At 41.1% G+C, this 18793-nt stretch overlaps 3 protein-coding genes across 3 annotated transcripts in view; 2 read left to right on the forward strand and 1 right to left on the reverse strand.

Moving 5' to 3' along the window:
• The window catches only part of odad1 (outer dynein arm docking complex subunit 1), a 56836-nt gene extending 53972 nt beyond the window's left edge, over window positions 1–2864 (forward strand). Inside the window, exon 14 of the mRNA XM_084316611.1 lies at window positions 1559–2864. Coding sequence (XP_084172737.1) covers window positions 1559–1672 — 114 coding nt within the window. The 3' untranslated portion in view covers window positions 1673–2864. The remainder of the gene's footprint in view (window positions 1–1558) is intronic.
• A 10609-nt stretch (window positions 2865–13473) lies between these two features.
• On the forward strand, window positions 13474–16996 carry LOC311230378 (uncharacterized protein). The gene is made up of 6 exons (XM_084316644.1): window positions 13474–13632; window positions 14191–14286; window positions 14893–14958; window positions 15482–15536; window positions 15758–15825; window positions 16116–16996. Exons 1-6 carry the CDS (start codon window positions 13582–13584, stop codon window positions 16185–16187), a joined length of 408 nt encoding a protein of 135 aa, XP_084172770.1. The 5' UTR covers window positions 13474–13581; the 3' UTR covers window positions 16188–16996.
• Window positions 16997–17476: 480 nt separating this feature from the next.
• Window positions 17477–18793, reverse strand: part of slc45a1 (solute carrier family 45 member 1) — a 30059-nt gene continuing 28742 nt past the window's right edge. Inside the window, exon 10 of the mRNA XM_084316887.1 lies at window positions 17477–18176. Within this exon, the coding sequence (XP_084173013.1) occupies window positions 18148–18176 (29 nt within the window). The 3' untranslated portion in view covers window positions 17477–18147. The remainder of the gene's footprint in view (window positions 18177–18793) is intronic.

Consider the following 18793-nt stretch of genomic DNA (forward strand, 5'->3'; position numbering starts at 1 on the left):
TATGTTATTAGATCCATAGCTATAATATTTAATATAGTTTTAGCACTGCAAACACCGGCATTTATCCCCATTGAACAAAGCACTGGCACACAACGGCCATACGCCCACATCGACCTCTGGCGCTGAACCTGTTAATGTGGGCCACAGTTATAATTATGTTGTGCTTATGCTGTTGTACCGAGGTTATATTAGTATTTTGTGTTCTTTGTTTAGGTTGCTGGTGTCGCTTTTATTTTTATAAGGAATTACGGGTATCTCCAATTGGAGACAGAAAGACTCAGAAGAAGCTTCTATCCCCAGGCCATCAGGCTGCTAAACGAACAATGAACACTACACAACAACAACCATCAAACGCACATAGCACACACATCCACACGCACACACTCACTTTAAACAAACACACTGTAGCACCCACTCCACACACTTTATAGCACACACTCACTTTAAACAAACACACTGTAGCACCCACTCCCCACACTTTATATTTATTGATGAAGGATTGCACTACAACTCGTACACCTTACTGTAAATTGTACCTAAATTGTACCTCATCCCATTTCTGCTTTGCACTATATAGTACTGTACATTAGTACACTGCATAGTATTGTATATTATATGGTAACTCAGTTACGTCTATTCTGCATCGAACATTGTACATATGTCTATACTGAACACTGTGACCTCATTTTCTACTTCTAAATTACATGCTATACCATGTTATTTGATACTATCTTGTCTAGCACAGTCTCTGGAGCGTAACAGTAAGAAGCATTTTGTATGAAAGTATTCTGTACTTCTGTATGACAACTATTAAAGAAACTTGAACTTGAAACTTGGTTAGATAGAGGTACGGTGAGATGCTCGACTTATCTATTTAAGGACTAATGGGGGGTTAATAGAGGGGGGAGCAAGGATGGGACAGCCTTAGGAACCTATGTCTCCAACGGGAGATAATATTATATTAGGTGGTAAGTATGTGAAGCCAACCCTTAGGGTTGACAGATCAATATATCGTTGGCCTCATACGATGGTTGCCTAGGTCACTCTCCCTTTTTTGTCAAATTGAGATTTCTGCCTGACTGTACTCTCCTCACACTGCTGCATCGTCCTGGCTTAGTGCCTATGTCCTCGGCCAGTCAGAACACTTGTTACGTAAAAAGATCCCCATTTGCCTGACTCACTCGTATGACTTGTGACTGACTTCCGAGGCTCATTTCCAACAGTCTTGGAGGGTGACATGGGCGGCTGTCGTATGAGGCTAATGATATGGATTAGAAGGGGGGGGATCAGGGTTGATAGAGCTTTAAAAAAAAGGGGGGGGGGGGGGGGGGGGTTTAGGTGATAGATTAGTGAGGGGGGATCTGGGTATATTTTGTATTTGTTTTTTTCTCAGGTTTTGGGTCTGTGTTTGTTATTTTAGTTGTCTTGTTATTATTGTAGTTATTGTTGTTGTCAATGTTGTGTTTGTTGTTGAAATTTTTTTATTGAAAAATTAAATGTGATAAATATATATATATATATGATAATAATCTGTTCATTTTCCTGATATGATTGGCAGGTCCTCAGGAAGGAGGGGTCCATCCGGCAGGCAGGAACCAGAGACACCAAAGCCTCCAAGAGCAATCACCAGGCCACCGGCAGACAGCGCCCTCTAGAGGCATTAGTAATGTAACATAATAATAATAATAATCTTTATTTGTATAGCACCTTTCATACAAGAATTGCAGCCCAAAGTGCTTCACAGCAGTGATGAAGACACAAAATAAAATAAATAAATAAAATATTAAAATAGCCAGAATAAGATGGCCTGAACTCCATCATTACAATGTACGTAACTAAACAATAGCTCTCTTATCATCCCAGCTCTCCGGGGAAGGAGTGGTCATTATCAGTAGCACCTGCTGCTGTCGATCACTTAGATACATTTCCTCTCTCTTAACCCTGTGGAACAATTGAAAAAGTTTTAACGGTGGGTTTGAAACATCGCAGACTTCATAAATTAGGATTTATGGCGTAATTGCTTCATGTGCACCATCACTTTTTACTACGACCTATAATGTCATTAGCATCTGCTACAATTTCACTATGATTTGTTTAGCTTGAGCTAATTAGGTTGGTAGATATAAGCCTATTTTCAGACTCTGGTAACCAGCCATCTGGCTTTGACTTGGTTAATACTGTGCTACATGCTGCTATGCTTAAACGAGAAGGTGGGGGGCAGCAGATCCTACTGTAATTCTAATCGGCACGTCAGAACCTTGATTGTGGGTGTCTTCTTAACCCTTTCACTACCAAATGGTTAACCCTTTCACTGTGACAATACAGAAGGTTAACCCTTTCACTGCCACACGACAAAGGGTTCACTACCATACTGTCTGTAGTGTGATAGTAAAAGGGTTAACCTTCTGTAGTGTGGTAGTGAAAGGGTTAAGAAGAAGAAGAGGAGCTTCAAACAGTTCCTTGTAGAGATTTAGCGATTATTAATAGGTTCTCTTTCAAATAGGCTTTTGAGGATTAACCAATCTTCTGGATGGCAATTGATGATATTCTCATTCATGCACATTCTGGTTCCAGACATGTCATAAAATCTGGATAATTCCCAATGTGTTACCTACAGTATGATGGATGTAATGTAGCCTCTGTGGTTTCCCTCCAAAATAAACTCTTTTCATCCTAGTCGCTGACAACCAAAACACCTCTTAAACAATGGGTTCCTTTTACATTTTCAGGCAGTTACCTGTTTCTGTACAGTGTACACAGTACAGAGTCATACTGTACTAGGGGGATTTCCATCCAATCTTCACATTCAGAAATTATGTCAGGATGTGTACCCTTTTGTTCTGTGCTGTTGTAGATAACGTATATAGTAGTGAGCAGCATGATTTGTAATGTTTAAGAATTAATAAACTATTGATGTTGTTGAGTTTCGAATGCTCTCTAATTCATCATGTACAAACATCCTGGAGCCTGTGTTAACTTCAGCCATGGATGACACTCGCCTGTACAGAGAGCAACTTCCTGAATGGAACATTTGCGTAGGAAAATGTTTATTTTAAGAAAAGTATTTATACCCGAAGGCATTCAGCTTGATAAAACAATTAACAAAGGGGGTTACTATGTTTAGTCTTTAAAGGTCATAGCCTTTTTTAATACACTGGCATTTAGGGCTGACCCCTATTAATCGATTAGTCGACTAATCGGTCGAAAGGAGCCGTAGTTGACTGGCCAACCTCTTAGTCGAATATAATTTAAAAAATATATATATATATATATATTAATTTCTTTTTTTTTATCATTCTTTCCAAAAGAAAAGAGGCCTAGAAGCGTGGCTAACGCTAATGGCACGCATACCAGAGGCTAACTGCCTACGAAAACAGGCACAGAGGCACTGAACGAGGATTTCACCCATCTAATGAACACACTAGACTAGACAAATATCAAGATGTATCCATCAGTGGACCAATTGCATGCTTTTGCAGAGGACAAGAAGCCTTCAGTCGACTCCTTCAGACATTAAGCACCCCCCACAGCCCAAATGGAATGATACATTTTTTTTTTTTTTTTTTTTTTTAATGTTATACTTTTTCTTTAAGTCGACCAATAGTCGACTAACAGCAAATTTTGGCCAATCCTAGTCGACCATCCAAATCCTTAGTCGGGGACAGCCCTACTGGCATTATACACAGGAATCAGGTCAAAAGGTATACAAATTATGTAAGAGACATCATCAAGAGACACACAAGATGATTTTTGGGGGGTCACAAAAAGATATACACCTGGTCAGATGCTTTTGTTTTATAACGGAATATTTGAAGTCGTAAGCCCTGCTCCAATCATTAATCAAGTTAAATTATGAAACAGGGAAATAAATATCATTATTTTGTGTCAAAGTTCAACATCCTGTCTATGCTTGACTATGTACAGTAGGGGGGTCGTGAATAGACATCCCTCTGTATTAGGAGGTTGAGAACGACTGGCATAGATAATAGGTGGATTACATATAGATAATAGGTGAATTACAGAGGTTTGTGATTGTAGACTGAAGACTGATTGTAGATTGTTATGGAAACTAAAGGGTTTTGTGTCTTGTTGTCCGACATCTCAAATGTCTCTGGGGAAGTGAAACTGCTCAGTAACCTTTTATGACTCGGTTTGCTCAAGATAATCCTCTCTGAAGCCCGACTGTGTGGCTATGAAAACAGATTATCAAAGATAAAGGGCGCTATGAAAAAGCAGGAGGGGAAAGAGAGAGAGATGAGATGGAGGCTGGTTTTTTTTTCTTCCGTGTGTGAAATTCTACTCTCACTTAGCCCCCTCCACTCCCAACAAATTTTCTGTGCACACGGCTCTGCATTGCCATAGAAACCTCCCCTTTAATCACAACAGAAACTCATTTCCTGCTCTTGACAAAGGCTCCTCATTGCCCGTGGAGACCAGACCGCCTTCATCAGCCAGTCCCCAAGGCCCACCTCCTCCCCACAGGCCCTACCTACTACCAGCAGCAGTCCACCATAACTCTTCACCCCTCTTCTCCTTATAAGAGCATGTGTTGCTTCCTTTAACTTCTTCCTATTTGCTCCATTTACTCCTCTTTTCATGTTCCCTCTGTATACATGTCTCTCCGCGTGTTCCCGCTCCCTCTGTTTTCGACGTCTCTTCACCTCATTCCCTGTATTTACAGGGTTCCTCAGTTCTCTGGGATGGACTATATATTTCGCTTTACGCGGGGCAATTAGAAGGAGCCTTCACAGCCATTCCTCACTGAGAGGTGTTTACACACACACCCACCTAAGCCTTCAAACACACACACACACACACAAACAAACAGTTTCCACGTCTACACACACTTATCTGCACTCTACAAACGTGTCTGTATCCGGTTAATTTGTTCCGCCGTCTGTCACTCTTCTATATATCTTATCAATTGCAGCAGCACACGTCCTGTTAACATTCATTGTTGTATTCCTACCCTCTCTCCTTCACTATTTCTATAAACGATTTTTGTGCCCGTCGTTTTGTTTCAGAGAACTCCACAGCTGTGTTATAGACTTCTGTAATGCACCTCGTGGTGTGTTTTAAATGCCTTGTAAAAATGGCCTCTCTCAAACACACTCAACGTTGTCATGGAAAGTCTTCAAACTGTGGTCTACATCCTGCCCTCGGTGTCGGTTCACTTCTCTTTGGTTCGCCTCGGAAATAGTAGGCGTGTCTCAGCAGCACCAACACAATGATAAAAATAATTTCCGATTTACTTCAACAACACTGTTATTTACTGTCTGGACCCTGTAAAGGTCTCTATCTCCCTCCTTCTCTCTCGCTCTCTTTCCCTCAGTTTGTTTATTTGGGCATTGTGCCAGGTATTTCCCTAGTCTGCCTGTACCCAGAGTGCTACCTCCCCCAGAAGACCCTCTCCCACCCCAATGTGTGTTGCTAGGCAACCACCCGGCTATGAGGTCTGGAGCATTTCCCAACCAATCAGATTTCCATATTTATTTTTCAAACCGTGTCAACAGAGGATGGAATGATTTTGCCTTCATGCGATGTTTGATCATATTCCAGTCCAACACAAGTTTTGCTATATACGCGTTTCAGGTTTTTTACGTTAGTCATTTCATGTTATAGAAGTGAACCAGCGGTGATTCTTTAAGCTTCTTTAAGCTACTTAACCCCTACCCAGCACGTAGCAACAGTCCACCACTGGGTGGCAGCATGAACGGTTTCTCTGCTGACACACTCAGGCCGGTGTTGCTAGGCAACGTTGATTCCCACCCCTTATACCTGTGGATTATTTGTGATTTTTACAGATGTCCCTGACACCATTTTGCCCTTGTTCTTCTCACTGAAACAATGTGAGACACTGTATTGTCAAGGGCAGAAGAAATGAACAGCACTGCTGAGAGAGAAAATGTGCATTCGTCATCATGGACACCATCGTTCAGAACATTTGCCTCAAGGCCAAAACCAAAATATGATACCCCAACCCAACGCTCTAATTCAGAGGTGCGGATTGAAAGGCTGTAGGTGTCCGTGTAGCCGGACCACAGAGAGAAAGTGTCTCTCAAGTGTCCTCAGCTTGCCGAGGAGCAGCCAGGAATTGTGCATTTGAATAATTACACCACAGTCACTATATGTCCATTACACTAGTGGTTCAGAGATCTTGTCCATTTCATGTGTTTGCGGAGTCTGTTGTGACTCAGCTTAGTTCCTTGAGTAAGGAACGTCTAAAGAGGGCAGGCTGACATTACTTTAAAGTTTAAACTGTTGACTCAAAGACTATAATAAATATAATCAGGTCCTTTCATTTAAATTATTTTTACCACCATATCCCTATCTCTCCCTCCCCCAATCTATCTCCCCCTGTATGTGTGTGTGTGTGTGTGTGTGTGTGTGTGTGTGTGTTTGTGCCTGTGTGTATCTGTATTCCTGTGTTTCTATATGCATGCACTGAGTAATGGGCTGTGTGTAGGTGTGTATGTGTGTGTGTGTGCGTGCGTGCGTGCTTTGGTTGCTGTGCAGATGGCTCTTTGTTGGTGCTTCACAATGGGGCTGAGGTCAGTGTGGCCCATACCATCCACTCACTCAAAGAGCTCCTCCACTGCAGCTGCCTCGTTGCCATATCTGAGACTCATCTACGCTTGTTTCCCTATCTTAACCAGGCCCGACCATGTGTACCAACGAGTTCTAGTATATATGTACACAGTGTACAGAGTATTTTGGTTTCTGTGATGAGGAAGTTGTAAAACCGCAAACACAGAGATAGCATTAACCACTTCGTCTGTAAACAAGTCCAGGAGGTCGTGTCATTTTCCTGTCTGAGCAGCACTCAGGCCCTCTTGCTTTCACAAAGCCTGCGTCTCATTTGAAACTCTGCCATCCTAGATGTTTCCGCAGTTGATGCCGGGCTTCGTTTGGGTGATATCTGCAAATGAAACAAGAAGACTGAATGTGGGATCAGGTGGGGGGAAGGAAATGCTAATTTACCATCTGCTCTATGATCTGCCAATAGCAAGCCTTGTTCATCGTTGGTCATACGAGCTAATGTCACAGTTACACTGAGCCCGGCCCCTCACCACTTATTCATGGATTAACAAGATATTCTATAGCCAAAATAGTAAACAATGGATTGGCTAACGTATTGCAGAAAGATGGTACGGAGGAGGAGGAGGAGGAGGGGTGCAAAGCGTGGATGTTAATGTTCAACCAAGCTCCTCCACATAGCTTCTCCGCATGTCACTCATATCAAAATGGTGCTCAATCGTTCTAATCTTTATCGTCAGTCCAAGTTCATTGTCAAAATGACTGTACAAAGAAATCCATTGTGACCAACTCGAAATCCGAAAGAGGCTGTATGTTGGTGCAGATAAGAAATGGTCCAATACACAAAATGCACTATTTGGCAGGAGAGGGAAGTATGCCTGAGGGCTCCGAGATGTTGAGTTGAGATTATTCAGACCAGTCAGCAGCAGGAAAGAGCAGGTAGAGAGTGGAAGGCGGGAAAGCTAGAAGGAGGAGGAGCATTGCTTAAGAAGCCCCATGAATTACTGGAAATTTCCACTTTCCTCTGGCAAGGCAGCGATGGAGGTGGGGCTACGAGGTGAAAGGAACAAGGTGCTGCAGCACATGCAGTCTTTTACCATTTCTCTTACTACAGTGTTTGTGGGAAGAGTATCTTTCATACCTCCTTCATTACCCAGAACACAGGATAGGATACACAATAAAATATGAATTCATGTTCTTTGTTTTATCTTCATAATCGCACATCACAACATCGTCCTTGATTTATGGTTTAAGGCTTGTCAGCTTTAATTGTGTTACTTTTACTTGCTTTGTTTTGTTTCTTTGTCTTATAAATCAGTCTTATCTGACAACAAAAAATTACTTGTGCTGCAATTTTGTAGTTTATTTTCCATTAGCAAGTCCTGCCTTTCAAATTTACATTGCTACGTAATTATTTTTTTATTTTATTTAATTTAATTTAATGTTTTATGTTTTTTTTGCCCATTTTCTCCGCAATTTAGTCACGGTCCTGGTCCTCTGCCGGTCTGGGGTGGGTGTTTGCTACTTAGTTCTAACAAAATAGGACCTATGCACTCACTTAAATCAATGACTGCATGCTTGAATGTCCCTGTCACCCCAAAATTACCATGACCCCTCAAGGTAGAAGTCACATTATGGGGAGTCTAGCCACTTCCAGTTGTGCAATTTTATATGCAAGGTAGAGGAAGGTATTTCAGAATAACCTTTATTATGGGAACATTATGGGAAGTTCACGTACCGTCTTCTCCAGAAGATAGATACCAATTTCCTGTGTACGTTCAGTAGAAAGCCATCCAGGTGCATGCTAGCCTAGCTTAGCACAATGAATGGAAGCGGGTAGCCTAGCATAAAACTCCAGGAGACGTGTTAGTTGGCCAATGCCTCAGCTAACCGCTTCTCACCCACTTCCATTATTTTTCAGGAACTGTCTTCATTATCAACATTAAATGGTGAATCAACATTTTAGAGGAATTTTTAGCACCTAGCGGAGAATACGTCATCAAGCGGATGAGAGGCCATTTTGCATAATTGCATACATTTGCAGACCATCTTAATGAGGGAAAAGCAATTTTGGCGAATCAACTAATTAGTCAATAGTCTTAGCCTGAATTAATTACAACTTTCAGCTGTAATTAGAGAAATACAAAACTTTTATATACATGTTATATACTGTATAGACCTGGCTATAGTGATCATACCTAACGATTACAGACAGATTTCTTTTCACTTTTAGCCTTCCGATGCTCATGACACACATACATTAATATACTATTGTAACCTAATAAGTTGGCTTTCCACCTCACCATGTCTACTGTCAAAGAATCCCTGTGAGAAGTCAAGTTGTGTGTTTTCCCTCCGAGGAAGCCACTCAGACCATGTAGAACACCGCTGTTCAAAACAAAAGAGCTCAGTTTGCCCCCACCAACTGCTCCAATTACGGAGCCCCTGCACCCGCCTAATCCTGACCTCTGCTCTTTGATGGGCCCCTCCCGCCTCTCTGCTACAACTGACATTCCACAAGTCAGGTTGCAGTCCTTTGTCCCTCCATTTTGAAGGTGCCATTTTCAGGAACTGTCTTCATTATCCAACATTTAGGAGAAATCGTTAGCACCTAGCGGAGAATACGTCATCAAGTTGGTTTCCTGGTTATCTCCAGTCCAGTGCTACTTTGTGTGGTAGCATTGCAACCTTTTATAAATTAAAAACAGCTTCAGAATTTTCCCTTGCATGGGGGAAACTGGAAAATACTCTTGACTGGTTTGGAGCATAAACCAGTCACTATACATGAATTGCATCCATTTTATTTTTATTTTTATTTGACTTTCGTCCAGTCAGTTTGACGCACTTCATTGCCTGCACCTCATTGAGGAACCATTTGTGTGTGTGTGTTTGTGTTTAAAGACCCAAGGCACATGGAAACAAGTTGAGGTAATAGGCACACAAAAAGGGGGGGAAAAGACAGGAAATGACCTCACAATCACTCCCCTCTCTCTGATTGCTCCCATTTTCCAGCTACAGAAAGTGAGTAATGCCGTCTGCCATTTTTAGTCCTTTGGACTGTTCCTCCCATGGATCTGGGTTATACAGACACTGAGGCCATTAGATTGTAGACGTCTGTTTCGACGCTCTGCGGTCTCCACATGGTCTTCATTTCCTAAATGAAAGGGTGCCACTGTAACTGTATACACAACCAGGGCCATGATGAGGCCCTGTTTTCAAATGACACTGAGCATCTTTTGTTTTACTGCTTTGCTTAACATCTATGGCATTTATTTTTGTAGCACTGTAGTGACTTGTCAATACTTGTTCACTGTGAGGCCATTTTGTCTACAGAACAGACAGACGGTTTCACTGGAATGCTGTTGCAAGGGAACAATTTAGACCCAAATGTATTTCCTACATTTGTATTAGCAAACACAGCAACAGGAAATAAAGTTTTTTTGTTTGAATGTTTATGTTGTCAAGTTGAAACCATCTATATTATTAGAAACTTTAGCAGTAAAATAATAGTAAAAGTCAAATGTATATGGTTGTGCGTTACCAGGTGAAATATTTGCTAGATCAGACCAGATGCATTACCAGGTGAAAGGTTAGCTAGATCATACCAGATGCGTTACCAGGTGAAAGGTTAGCTAGATCATACCAGATGCGTTATCAGGTGAAAGATTAGCTAGATCAGACCAGATGCGTTACCAGGTGAAAGGTTAGCTAGATCAGACCAGATGCGTTACCAGGTGAAAGATTAGCTAGATCAGACCAGATGCGTTACCAGGTGCAAGATTAGCTAGATCAGACCAGATGCGTTACCAGGTGAAAGATTAGCTAGATCAGACCAGATGCGTTACCAGGTACCATTTCATTTTTAAATGATTGGGATAATGTTGAGCAAAAGCAGCTGTCTTTTCCCTGATAAAACCGAGGGAAAACATCAAACCAAATAGCTGACAGTAACCCATCATCACACCAACACTCAGCCCTTTGATCCCTGCATGTAATTACACTCCTCGTAATTATGTTTTAGTTGAATGTGAGGTGAATAATGAGGGCTCAGAGGCTCCGTCAAGTTCAATGGTTTGAATGCTAGTGTGGCGAGGAGAAGATAAGTGAAGCCACTGGGATTAAGAGGATGGCCTTAAATTAGAGTCTGAACCGCTGCTAATGTCACTTCTGGCAAAGACTTGTTTTCTTATGGGAAAATACAGACAGGCTAAAAAAAACATTTGTAAGATCATCTAGAGATGCTTCACTTCCAGATCCCATATTGGGTCAAGATTTAAGCTACTGCAGCTTACATTTTTTTTTAAATAAAATGGACCCTTATACTGTACGATTATCAACTGTCAAACATCTGCAGTGTCTACAAACATGAGTGATGGCTCCCATGGAGACAAAAACTGAGAGACACGTCATGTAAGCCCGTCCAGGTGGTTTTGTTCAAACTTGAGGAATTCAGGATCAAGTAAAATCCTACCCTAAGGGCAGTGCAGGAGTAAAAACCTCCTGTCTAGAATTTACCTGAGGAACATTATGCCCTGTATTGGAGTAAGATTTACCTGAGGAACAGGACACAAAAGCATTATGCCCTCTATCTGATTGATTGATTGATTGATTGAACATTTTATTAACAGATTGCAGAATGGGTACAATACAGTACAGCTCAATACACACAATTGTTATGGGGATGCAGACCAGAGAAAGACTTTCGTCTTGTTTACATCAGGGTCCCCCATTTTCAATTCATCATAACATATATGACATACATGACATACAGATAGACAGTACTATAAATTTATGGCATACCAGATTTACAAATACAGTACTGTTTGTGATACAAAAAGAGTCATAAAAATAAAATAGTATATACATTGGAGGTGGTTGGGTGGGTGGGGGGGATGGGTAGGCGGGGGGGGGGGGGGGTAACTGTACATTGGATTATCGAAAAAACCTTACTAGGTCCAAGAAGAGGGTCTTGTGTATTACTGGGTTAGGACATTTACTGTACATAGGAGGGGGGGTTGGGTTAGGGTATTTACAGGGGCCCGTTTCTAATTGCAGTCTCCCGTAGGTAAGGTTTACCTGAGGAACAGGACAGAAAAGCATTATACCCTCTATCTGAGTAAGGTTTACCTGAGGAACAGAACACAACAGCATTATGAGTCTGGTCATTTTAGATAAATAAGACACAGGGGGGCAGGCCTATAGCTTTACCTCAGATAACTCTGGGAGATAGCAGGAAATGCTTTGCCTGTGATTTCAAACACCACTTTATGTACCAAGCTAATACTGTAGATGCTTAATCTATTAATACATAAGATATCAAGGATATAATCCTTATTTCAGCTGTTGTTCAACAATGAAATTTGAATACTTAAAAATAACTGCTGTGATGTACCATGTGAAGGCTTCACACACACATACAACACATAGTGGTGCAAATGATCAAAGTACTTTTAATCAAGTACTTTACAATTGAGAGGTATTTGTAATAAAATACAAATATATATATATTATATATATATTTTGCCTAGAGGTCGCAGTTCTACCTTTAAATAGGAAGCCATGATGGGGCAACCATTAAGTAAAAAAGATTGGGTAGCCTACTTGCTCCACCACTACACGCATGCACGCACACACGCGCACGCACGCACACACACACACACACACACATACACCCACACATACACCATGCCCAATTGCTGTCTTTGTTAGTCAGACTCACAGATCAGACAGCCACACGTTAATTGCTGACCCTATAACCCCAGCTATTGTGTGGCAAATGAATTTTTCTGCTTTCAAATATGTGGCCTCAAAGTGAGCTCTGATTTCTGACCAGTCCACAGCATGTATGCATTGTCCTGCCAAATGAAAATACCCAAGGCTACTAAACATTTTGTGGGTTTTTAAAACCATATACGTTCAAAGCATAGGCCCCAAAGAAGCATTTACATTTACATTTAGTCATACAACAGATCAGCAGGAAGGGTACAATTCTTTCAGCTAAGTAACAATGTCAAAACAGTGTTGAACGTGGGTGTTATAAGTACATAGTAGTAAAGACATAGCATAATATGTATAGGCAATGACGATTATTTAGTAGCAAAGTGCAGAGTGGGAGAAGGTTAATCCCCCCCCCCCCCCCCCCCACCCCAGATATTTATTGAAGAAGTGTGTTTTAGTTGACAGTGGACAATTTGTGCATTTATATACCCAGTTAGGCAATAATAGTGGCATGACTGAAATAAGAACAATATCCATGACATTTGTTATCATACTATGTCGACCTATTCCTCTGTAGGATAGGCTACAGAAGAAGCTGAACTGAAGCCTATATAATTTGCCTCTGTTCTAAATGCATGCTTATCCTAAATTATCTTATAATTGGTTTGACCTGCTAAAGTAACAGCTCGTTTCAAATTGTGAAAGCCTAGACTCATTTAGGCAAGAAAAGATTTGTTACAAAGGTTAAATATAGAAAGAAGGCGTGGTTCAATGCCGTTGTACTGTGTAACTTGATACTTTTGTCTTCACCATGAAAAAGAGCGCATTGAGTACAAGACAAAAGGCGTCGCACATGCGCTTTTGTTGATAAACTTTACACATGTTTCGTTATTGATTTATACAATTTCGAAGTCGTTTATTCAAATATCTAAATATGCTACTGTAATGTTCTAACAATTATCTAGATGTAGATGAAAGTTATACAAATTATAAACTTTCTTTGGGTAGCACAGACAGTACAGCGCTTTAAAACAGTTGACCAATGAAAGGAGAGGGAGCGACAAGGAGTTGGCGGGCGGGACAATGAGATAAGATTGACAACAACTTCCTCCAATGGAAAATGCACGATAAAGGCATTGTCCAATCATATTTGACAAGAACCTCCATCGGTCCAATGAGAGTGTTTTCCACGAGCTTCGAGAGAAAAGAGGCTGGAGCTCCGCATCACTCCTCTCCCAGCCGAGACACGGACGACAACCTACACGGAGGCAAAGAGCCAAAAACATTTATTGAAAATAAATCTCTATCGAATTCATAAAAACGATTATGGCAGATACCGCAGTTGACACGACCGCAACCAAAGAGGTTACAGCGAAGGTGAGTTTCATTCGGGTTTTTTTAGACAAATCTCAATATCATAAAAATGTTCAGAATTAACGTTAATGATGGCTAAGGTTAACAAACTTGGCAAATGCTTTTGTGATAAGACGCGAAAAGGCCATTCATTAATTGGTGGTTGGAGGAGGGTTAGGTGAACATTAATTTATCTAACGTGGATCGGGATTCGTGGATAAAGACCAGAAATACGGCCTTCTAATTAACAGCCACAACTATACAATGGTCATGAATATATATGAATATTAATCGTCGAAGGAGTATATTCGAGCTGAACAAGCAAGTATAACTACTTGTATAAGTTGCCAAATCAGCAGGTTAGATGAGCAGCGGTGTGAGGGGCCGCGGTGGGCGGGAAGCCGAGAGCCAGCAGCCTCGAGCGCAAAGAGCTCAGCGCGCGCGACGTTGGCGACGTAAAACTAGAATGTGAAAATAGTTTTACCAGTCATTTTTATTTTATATAAACGATGCAAATGCGGAGCTCGTTGTTTTGCTTGTGAAACTACCATTTCGTGACATTGGTGATGAACTGTTTTCCAGGAGCTGAAAGAGAAGAAAGAAGTCAAAGAGAAGAAAGAAGTCGAAGTGGAGAAGAAGGACAGCAAGGACAGCAAGGACGCACCTGCCAGTGGAAAAGTGAGTTGAGGCGCCTTCACTCCTCCTTCACGAGCCTCATGGCCTTTTGTTTCAGCACCGCCGCCTCATCATGCAGGTGTCGCGAGACCCGCCCCCTTCCGCCGCTCTGCCTCCCACCGCGCGCTTTGTTTGGGTTGTGATTGTGAAATGGCACAGATGTTAGCGAGCAAGATGTCAGACATCTCTCAATTGGACTTAATTCTCAGAGTTTGCCAGCTAATCCTCTCGGGAGCGAATGAGAGCAATACGTGCTTCGTTTTAAGCAACCTCTAAGAAAATACAACATACAAGAAGAATGGGATTGTTCTTCTAATGTTTTGAGGAGTGTCTTGATTTTGATTACTTTGGTCAATGCATAATCCTATTCTTTTGTTCACTGCTTTATTTTAAGCAAGATTGAAGGACATGAAAGTAGCTTTTAGTCATTTTATAAACAAATGTAGATTTTATTTTATTTTTATTTATCCTTTATTTATCCAGGAATGTCTCATTGAGGTACAAGATCTCTTCTTCCAGGGAGTCCTGACCCTAGATGAGAGCTTTGTTGTTTTTCTTGTGAAACTACTGTTTCGAACGCACGTGACATTGATGGTTGACTATTTTCAGGAGCTGAAAGAGAAAAAGGAAGTTGAAGTGGAGAAGGACAGCAAGGACGCACCTGCCAATGGAACAGTGAGTTGAGGCCTCATGGCCTTTTGTTTGGTAGATCACACAGGCATTTTATTGGGGGTCGTCAGTTTTTTTTATTAAATTTTTAAGCATCAAGTTACCATAAAAGTTGTTTATAAACCTATCCCTAACCCTAACCACTACCTAAAAAATAAATGTAAAAATGTTCTTCTGGGGTAATGGGATCCAGCATCAATCCTGTTTCAATACCCTGGTCATGCAGGTGTCGCTAGACCCGCCCCCCTTCCACTACTCTCCAGACTTGTATCTCCACTGCAGACTTTGTTTGGGTTATGAAATGCCACAGATGTTAGCTAGCAAGATGTCAGACATCTCAATTGATTGCCTGACTTCATTCCCAGGACTTGCCAGCTAATCCTCCTGGCGAGGTAATAAGAGCAATACATGCTTCATTTTAAGCAACCTCTTAAGAAAATACAACATAGAAGATTAGGAGAGTCTTGATGTTAAGTACAGTTCTGGTATTTTCATCCTTGGACTCACATTTCCCCTCCTGCTCACTCAGAACGGTGCTGATCACAGTGACAAGGCGGCAAAGGAGGAGCACAAGAATGGAAGTGGTAAGTTCATGGAGGAATATGATTTATATATAATTATTATTATTAATTTTTTTAGAACAGATTTCCTTATTCACTTTTCTTTTTGCTTGTCCCCGTATAAAGATGTTTTCCACTTAATCCCGTTGCATAGATCACATCATTAAATCTATTTCTTGGGTCATTCAGAAAGTGATTTTGTTTTGTTGGTAAAACCATACAAATGCTTTTTTACGGAACCACAGAGAAGGCTCCCCCTGCTGAGGAAGAGGTTGATGCGCAGCCCGTGAAACGTGCAGCTGAAGAGGAGGAGGTAAATGTCGCTGATTTAAATTCGATTATGGGATGGAATATTTTTTTCAGACCCCCCCCCCCCCCATTATTGGACACACAGCTCTTCATTCATAGTGAAGATGGATGTTTCCCCTGTTATTCATTCCTTGCTTTTCTTTGTTGTCATCCTTATGCAGTGAGATCCAACTCAATGCATTTTCTTGGAGTTTTTATATTGTAATCCCTAGACACTTAAATCCCTAATTATATTATCGTTGTGCTCATTTGAACTTTGGAGCTCAATGAATAAACATTCTGTTTTTCCTTCAGGAAAAGGTGGAGACAAAAAAGCAGAAGACGGAAGAAAACGGAGACTCAAAAGATGCTAAAGTGGAGGCTTAAGAGTTCCACACCGCTACTTGTGCAGCACTGTCCAAACCGCCTGGTCAACTACACCTTGTAGAGCTTGTGCTTTCTGTATGTTTGTCTACTCCCACATTATCAAGTTGCACTGGAGTCCTTAAACATAGTGGCCCCTCCTCCTTTTTTTATGAGATGTTATTTATTGGTCTATAAAACAAACTTTTTCTTACTTGTTTAAACAGGTAAAACTTTTTTTATTTTTTATTTTAATGTCAGAATGAGATCCAAGCACATTCTCTACTATGTTACTGCTGACCGGCTGATCCATGCATACATAGGCAGCTGCTCCTCCACCAAGGCTCATGTTGACCTCTTCAATTCACTAAAGGACCAAAGATAAGTTTTAAGCAGGGGCTAATGGACAATTGTTAGCATTATTAGTTCAGGCTTCTCTTTTTGTGTTGAGCTGCTACTAGTAGTTAATCCTCTTCCTGCCTTGCCTGTTAGCACAACAGATGGCACAAATGAATGAAGAGGTCTCTTGTGCCTCCATGATAAAAGATAGCTTGACCTTGTTTTTGTGGAGGCAAGCATCTGCAATGTTAATTAACCCCTCTTAAATCTTAGGCTTTGGTCATTTGTTCTGTATGCATTTCACGCAAGTTTGTACCATTTATACCCTACATGGATTTTTTTTCCTGTTTCAATGAGTTGGTTATGGCAGGGTAAACTGTCCAAGACTGCCTTTTTTCTTCTCTTTTCTAATGCAGTTATTTCATGAATGACATTTGGTTACTTAAGCCACTGCTTTGTATATTCTGGTTCTTGAATAAATCATGTCTTTTTAATTGTGTCTTACCTTATTTTTGCATGGTTGTTAGTTACAGTACCTGTCCATAAACTAACCAGTCTTGTGGCTGTGGTCATAAATGGATGACGTCATTTGACCCAATTTTCTTCACCATGGAAAATTTGCTTGAACGCAGGAAGGCACAAGAGGGTATTTTCTCAAGCAGTTGATGTTGGAAAATGATGCCTGAAACATCAGTCATTCCGTTTCTCAAATATTGTATTATAGCTCCACCATGTGGCACAATTTAAAGTAGCAGTTTGATAATCTAGGTTAGCTGGCTTGGGTGCAGAGTTTTAATTGGTAGTAAGAATTTGAGCAATAAAACAAGACAGGAGTCCAGAATGGCAAAATGAACATTTTAGTTTCAACTCAACCCTGAAATTAAGTAGCTGATACAGTAACACTGTTAATATGGAGCAATGGATGGCATCATTGGAATACAGAATATTGTAAAATACTCAGATATTTCCCCCCAAGCAAGCCGTCAACAGCATGATCCATACAGTTTGTTTCTTTAGAAACGCATGGCATGTGTTCAGTCAGTTATGGATAATTTAGTGGGAGGCCATGATTGGTAGTCTGCTGAGGCAGCACCAGCTCTAAATGAGTGGCATGATGAGGTTGGAATGCTCAATGTGGTGAAAGTATCAATCCAAATGAAAGCTGGAAACAGGCAACAGTGATATTGAAAGCCCAAAACCAGTCTGCCAATCATGTGCTAAAACGTTCAGGCGATGCAAAGCTTATTTGACACGGCGCATTAGATTGAAAAATATGCCAATATTTTAATCAGCGACCCAATGGAAGATGGAATATCTATTATGGATGGCCGGATGTTTGATGCTTCCGGTGAGGAATTTATATAACTAACCCAAATGTGAGAAGATCGCACTACAGTGTGAGCCTCATTGGGTCTAGTGTAGTGAGAGAAGCCTACAACCTACAGCATGCGCCCTAATGGTGAAGAGAAGCACTTGCTGCTGGCAATATGAACCCCCCAAAAGTCTTTCCTCTCAGTGTTGTCCAACGTCATGGTTATGGTTACCCATGGTTAGTTCACATGAATCTTCTGAGAACTCTGTCTTGCCAGCCAAACAACTGTTTTGTTGTTCTTCCGTTTTGTTCGGTTTCCAACTGAATGCTGAATCACACCCCAGTTTCAACTTCTCCTCTTCCTGATAATGACAAGAATCACTGTCATTACAACGGTACTGGCCAGGAGCAGGGTGACAGCTCACAGTGCTGTCCATGGCTTTAGTGAGGGGGTCCAGAGATATAAATCAGTACACAGTGGTGTATGTGTCTGTGTGTTTGTGAGTGAGAGAGAAAGAGTGAGTGAATGAGATTGTATAATCCTAGTCATTGGCTGAGAGTGTGCATAAATATAATAAGTAAGTGTTTTTGTACCATTACTGTACGTTCTTATGTGTTCATGGTTGTGCGTGAGTGCTGACAAGGTGTGGTATTCATGGCTTCAAGCAAGGGTCAGCAGCACATTCAGTTAGTCACTAAAATCCTGCCTAAAGGTAAATGCTAGTGTGCCAGCTCAGAGAAACAGGCAGGTAGACATTCCCCTGGCCATATGACCAAACAAAACACAAGGTATTGAGAGACTTATATTGCAGCTCATGCAGACATTAGGCAACTGATTAAAAGAGGAAAAATAAGGTAAAGCCATAGTTATAATGTGTGGTGGTCAGAAAAAAACGACCCTAAAACACCAACAAGCAAGGAAAGATGATGAAAAGGTTCAGCTAACAGCAGAGTCAACAATCGGACACACGACACATCT

This window comes from Notolepis coatsorum (genome assembly GCF_963971535.1).
Source record: "Notolepis coatsorum genome assembly, chromosome: 6".
Taxonomy (NCBI): Eukaryota; Metazoa; Chordata; class Actinopteri; order Aulopiformes; family Paralepididae; genus Notolepis; species Notolepis coatsorum.

Coding starts and splice junctions, on each gene's coding strand:
- LOC311230378 (XM_084316644.1), top strand. CDS start 13,582: ATGGCAGATACCGCAGTTGACACGACCGCAACCAAAGAGGTTACAGCG. Junction 13,633..14,190: donor CCAAAGAGGTTACAGCGAAG/GTGAGTTTCATT, acceptor ACTGTTTTCCAG/GAGCTGAAAGAGAAGAAAGA. Junction 15,826..16,115: donor GTGCAGCTGAAGAGGAGGAG/GTAAATGTCGCT, acceptor TTTTTCCTTCAG/GAAAAGGTGGAGACAAAAAA.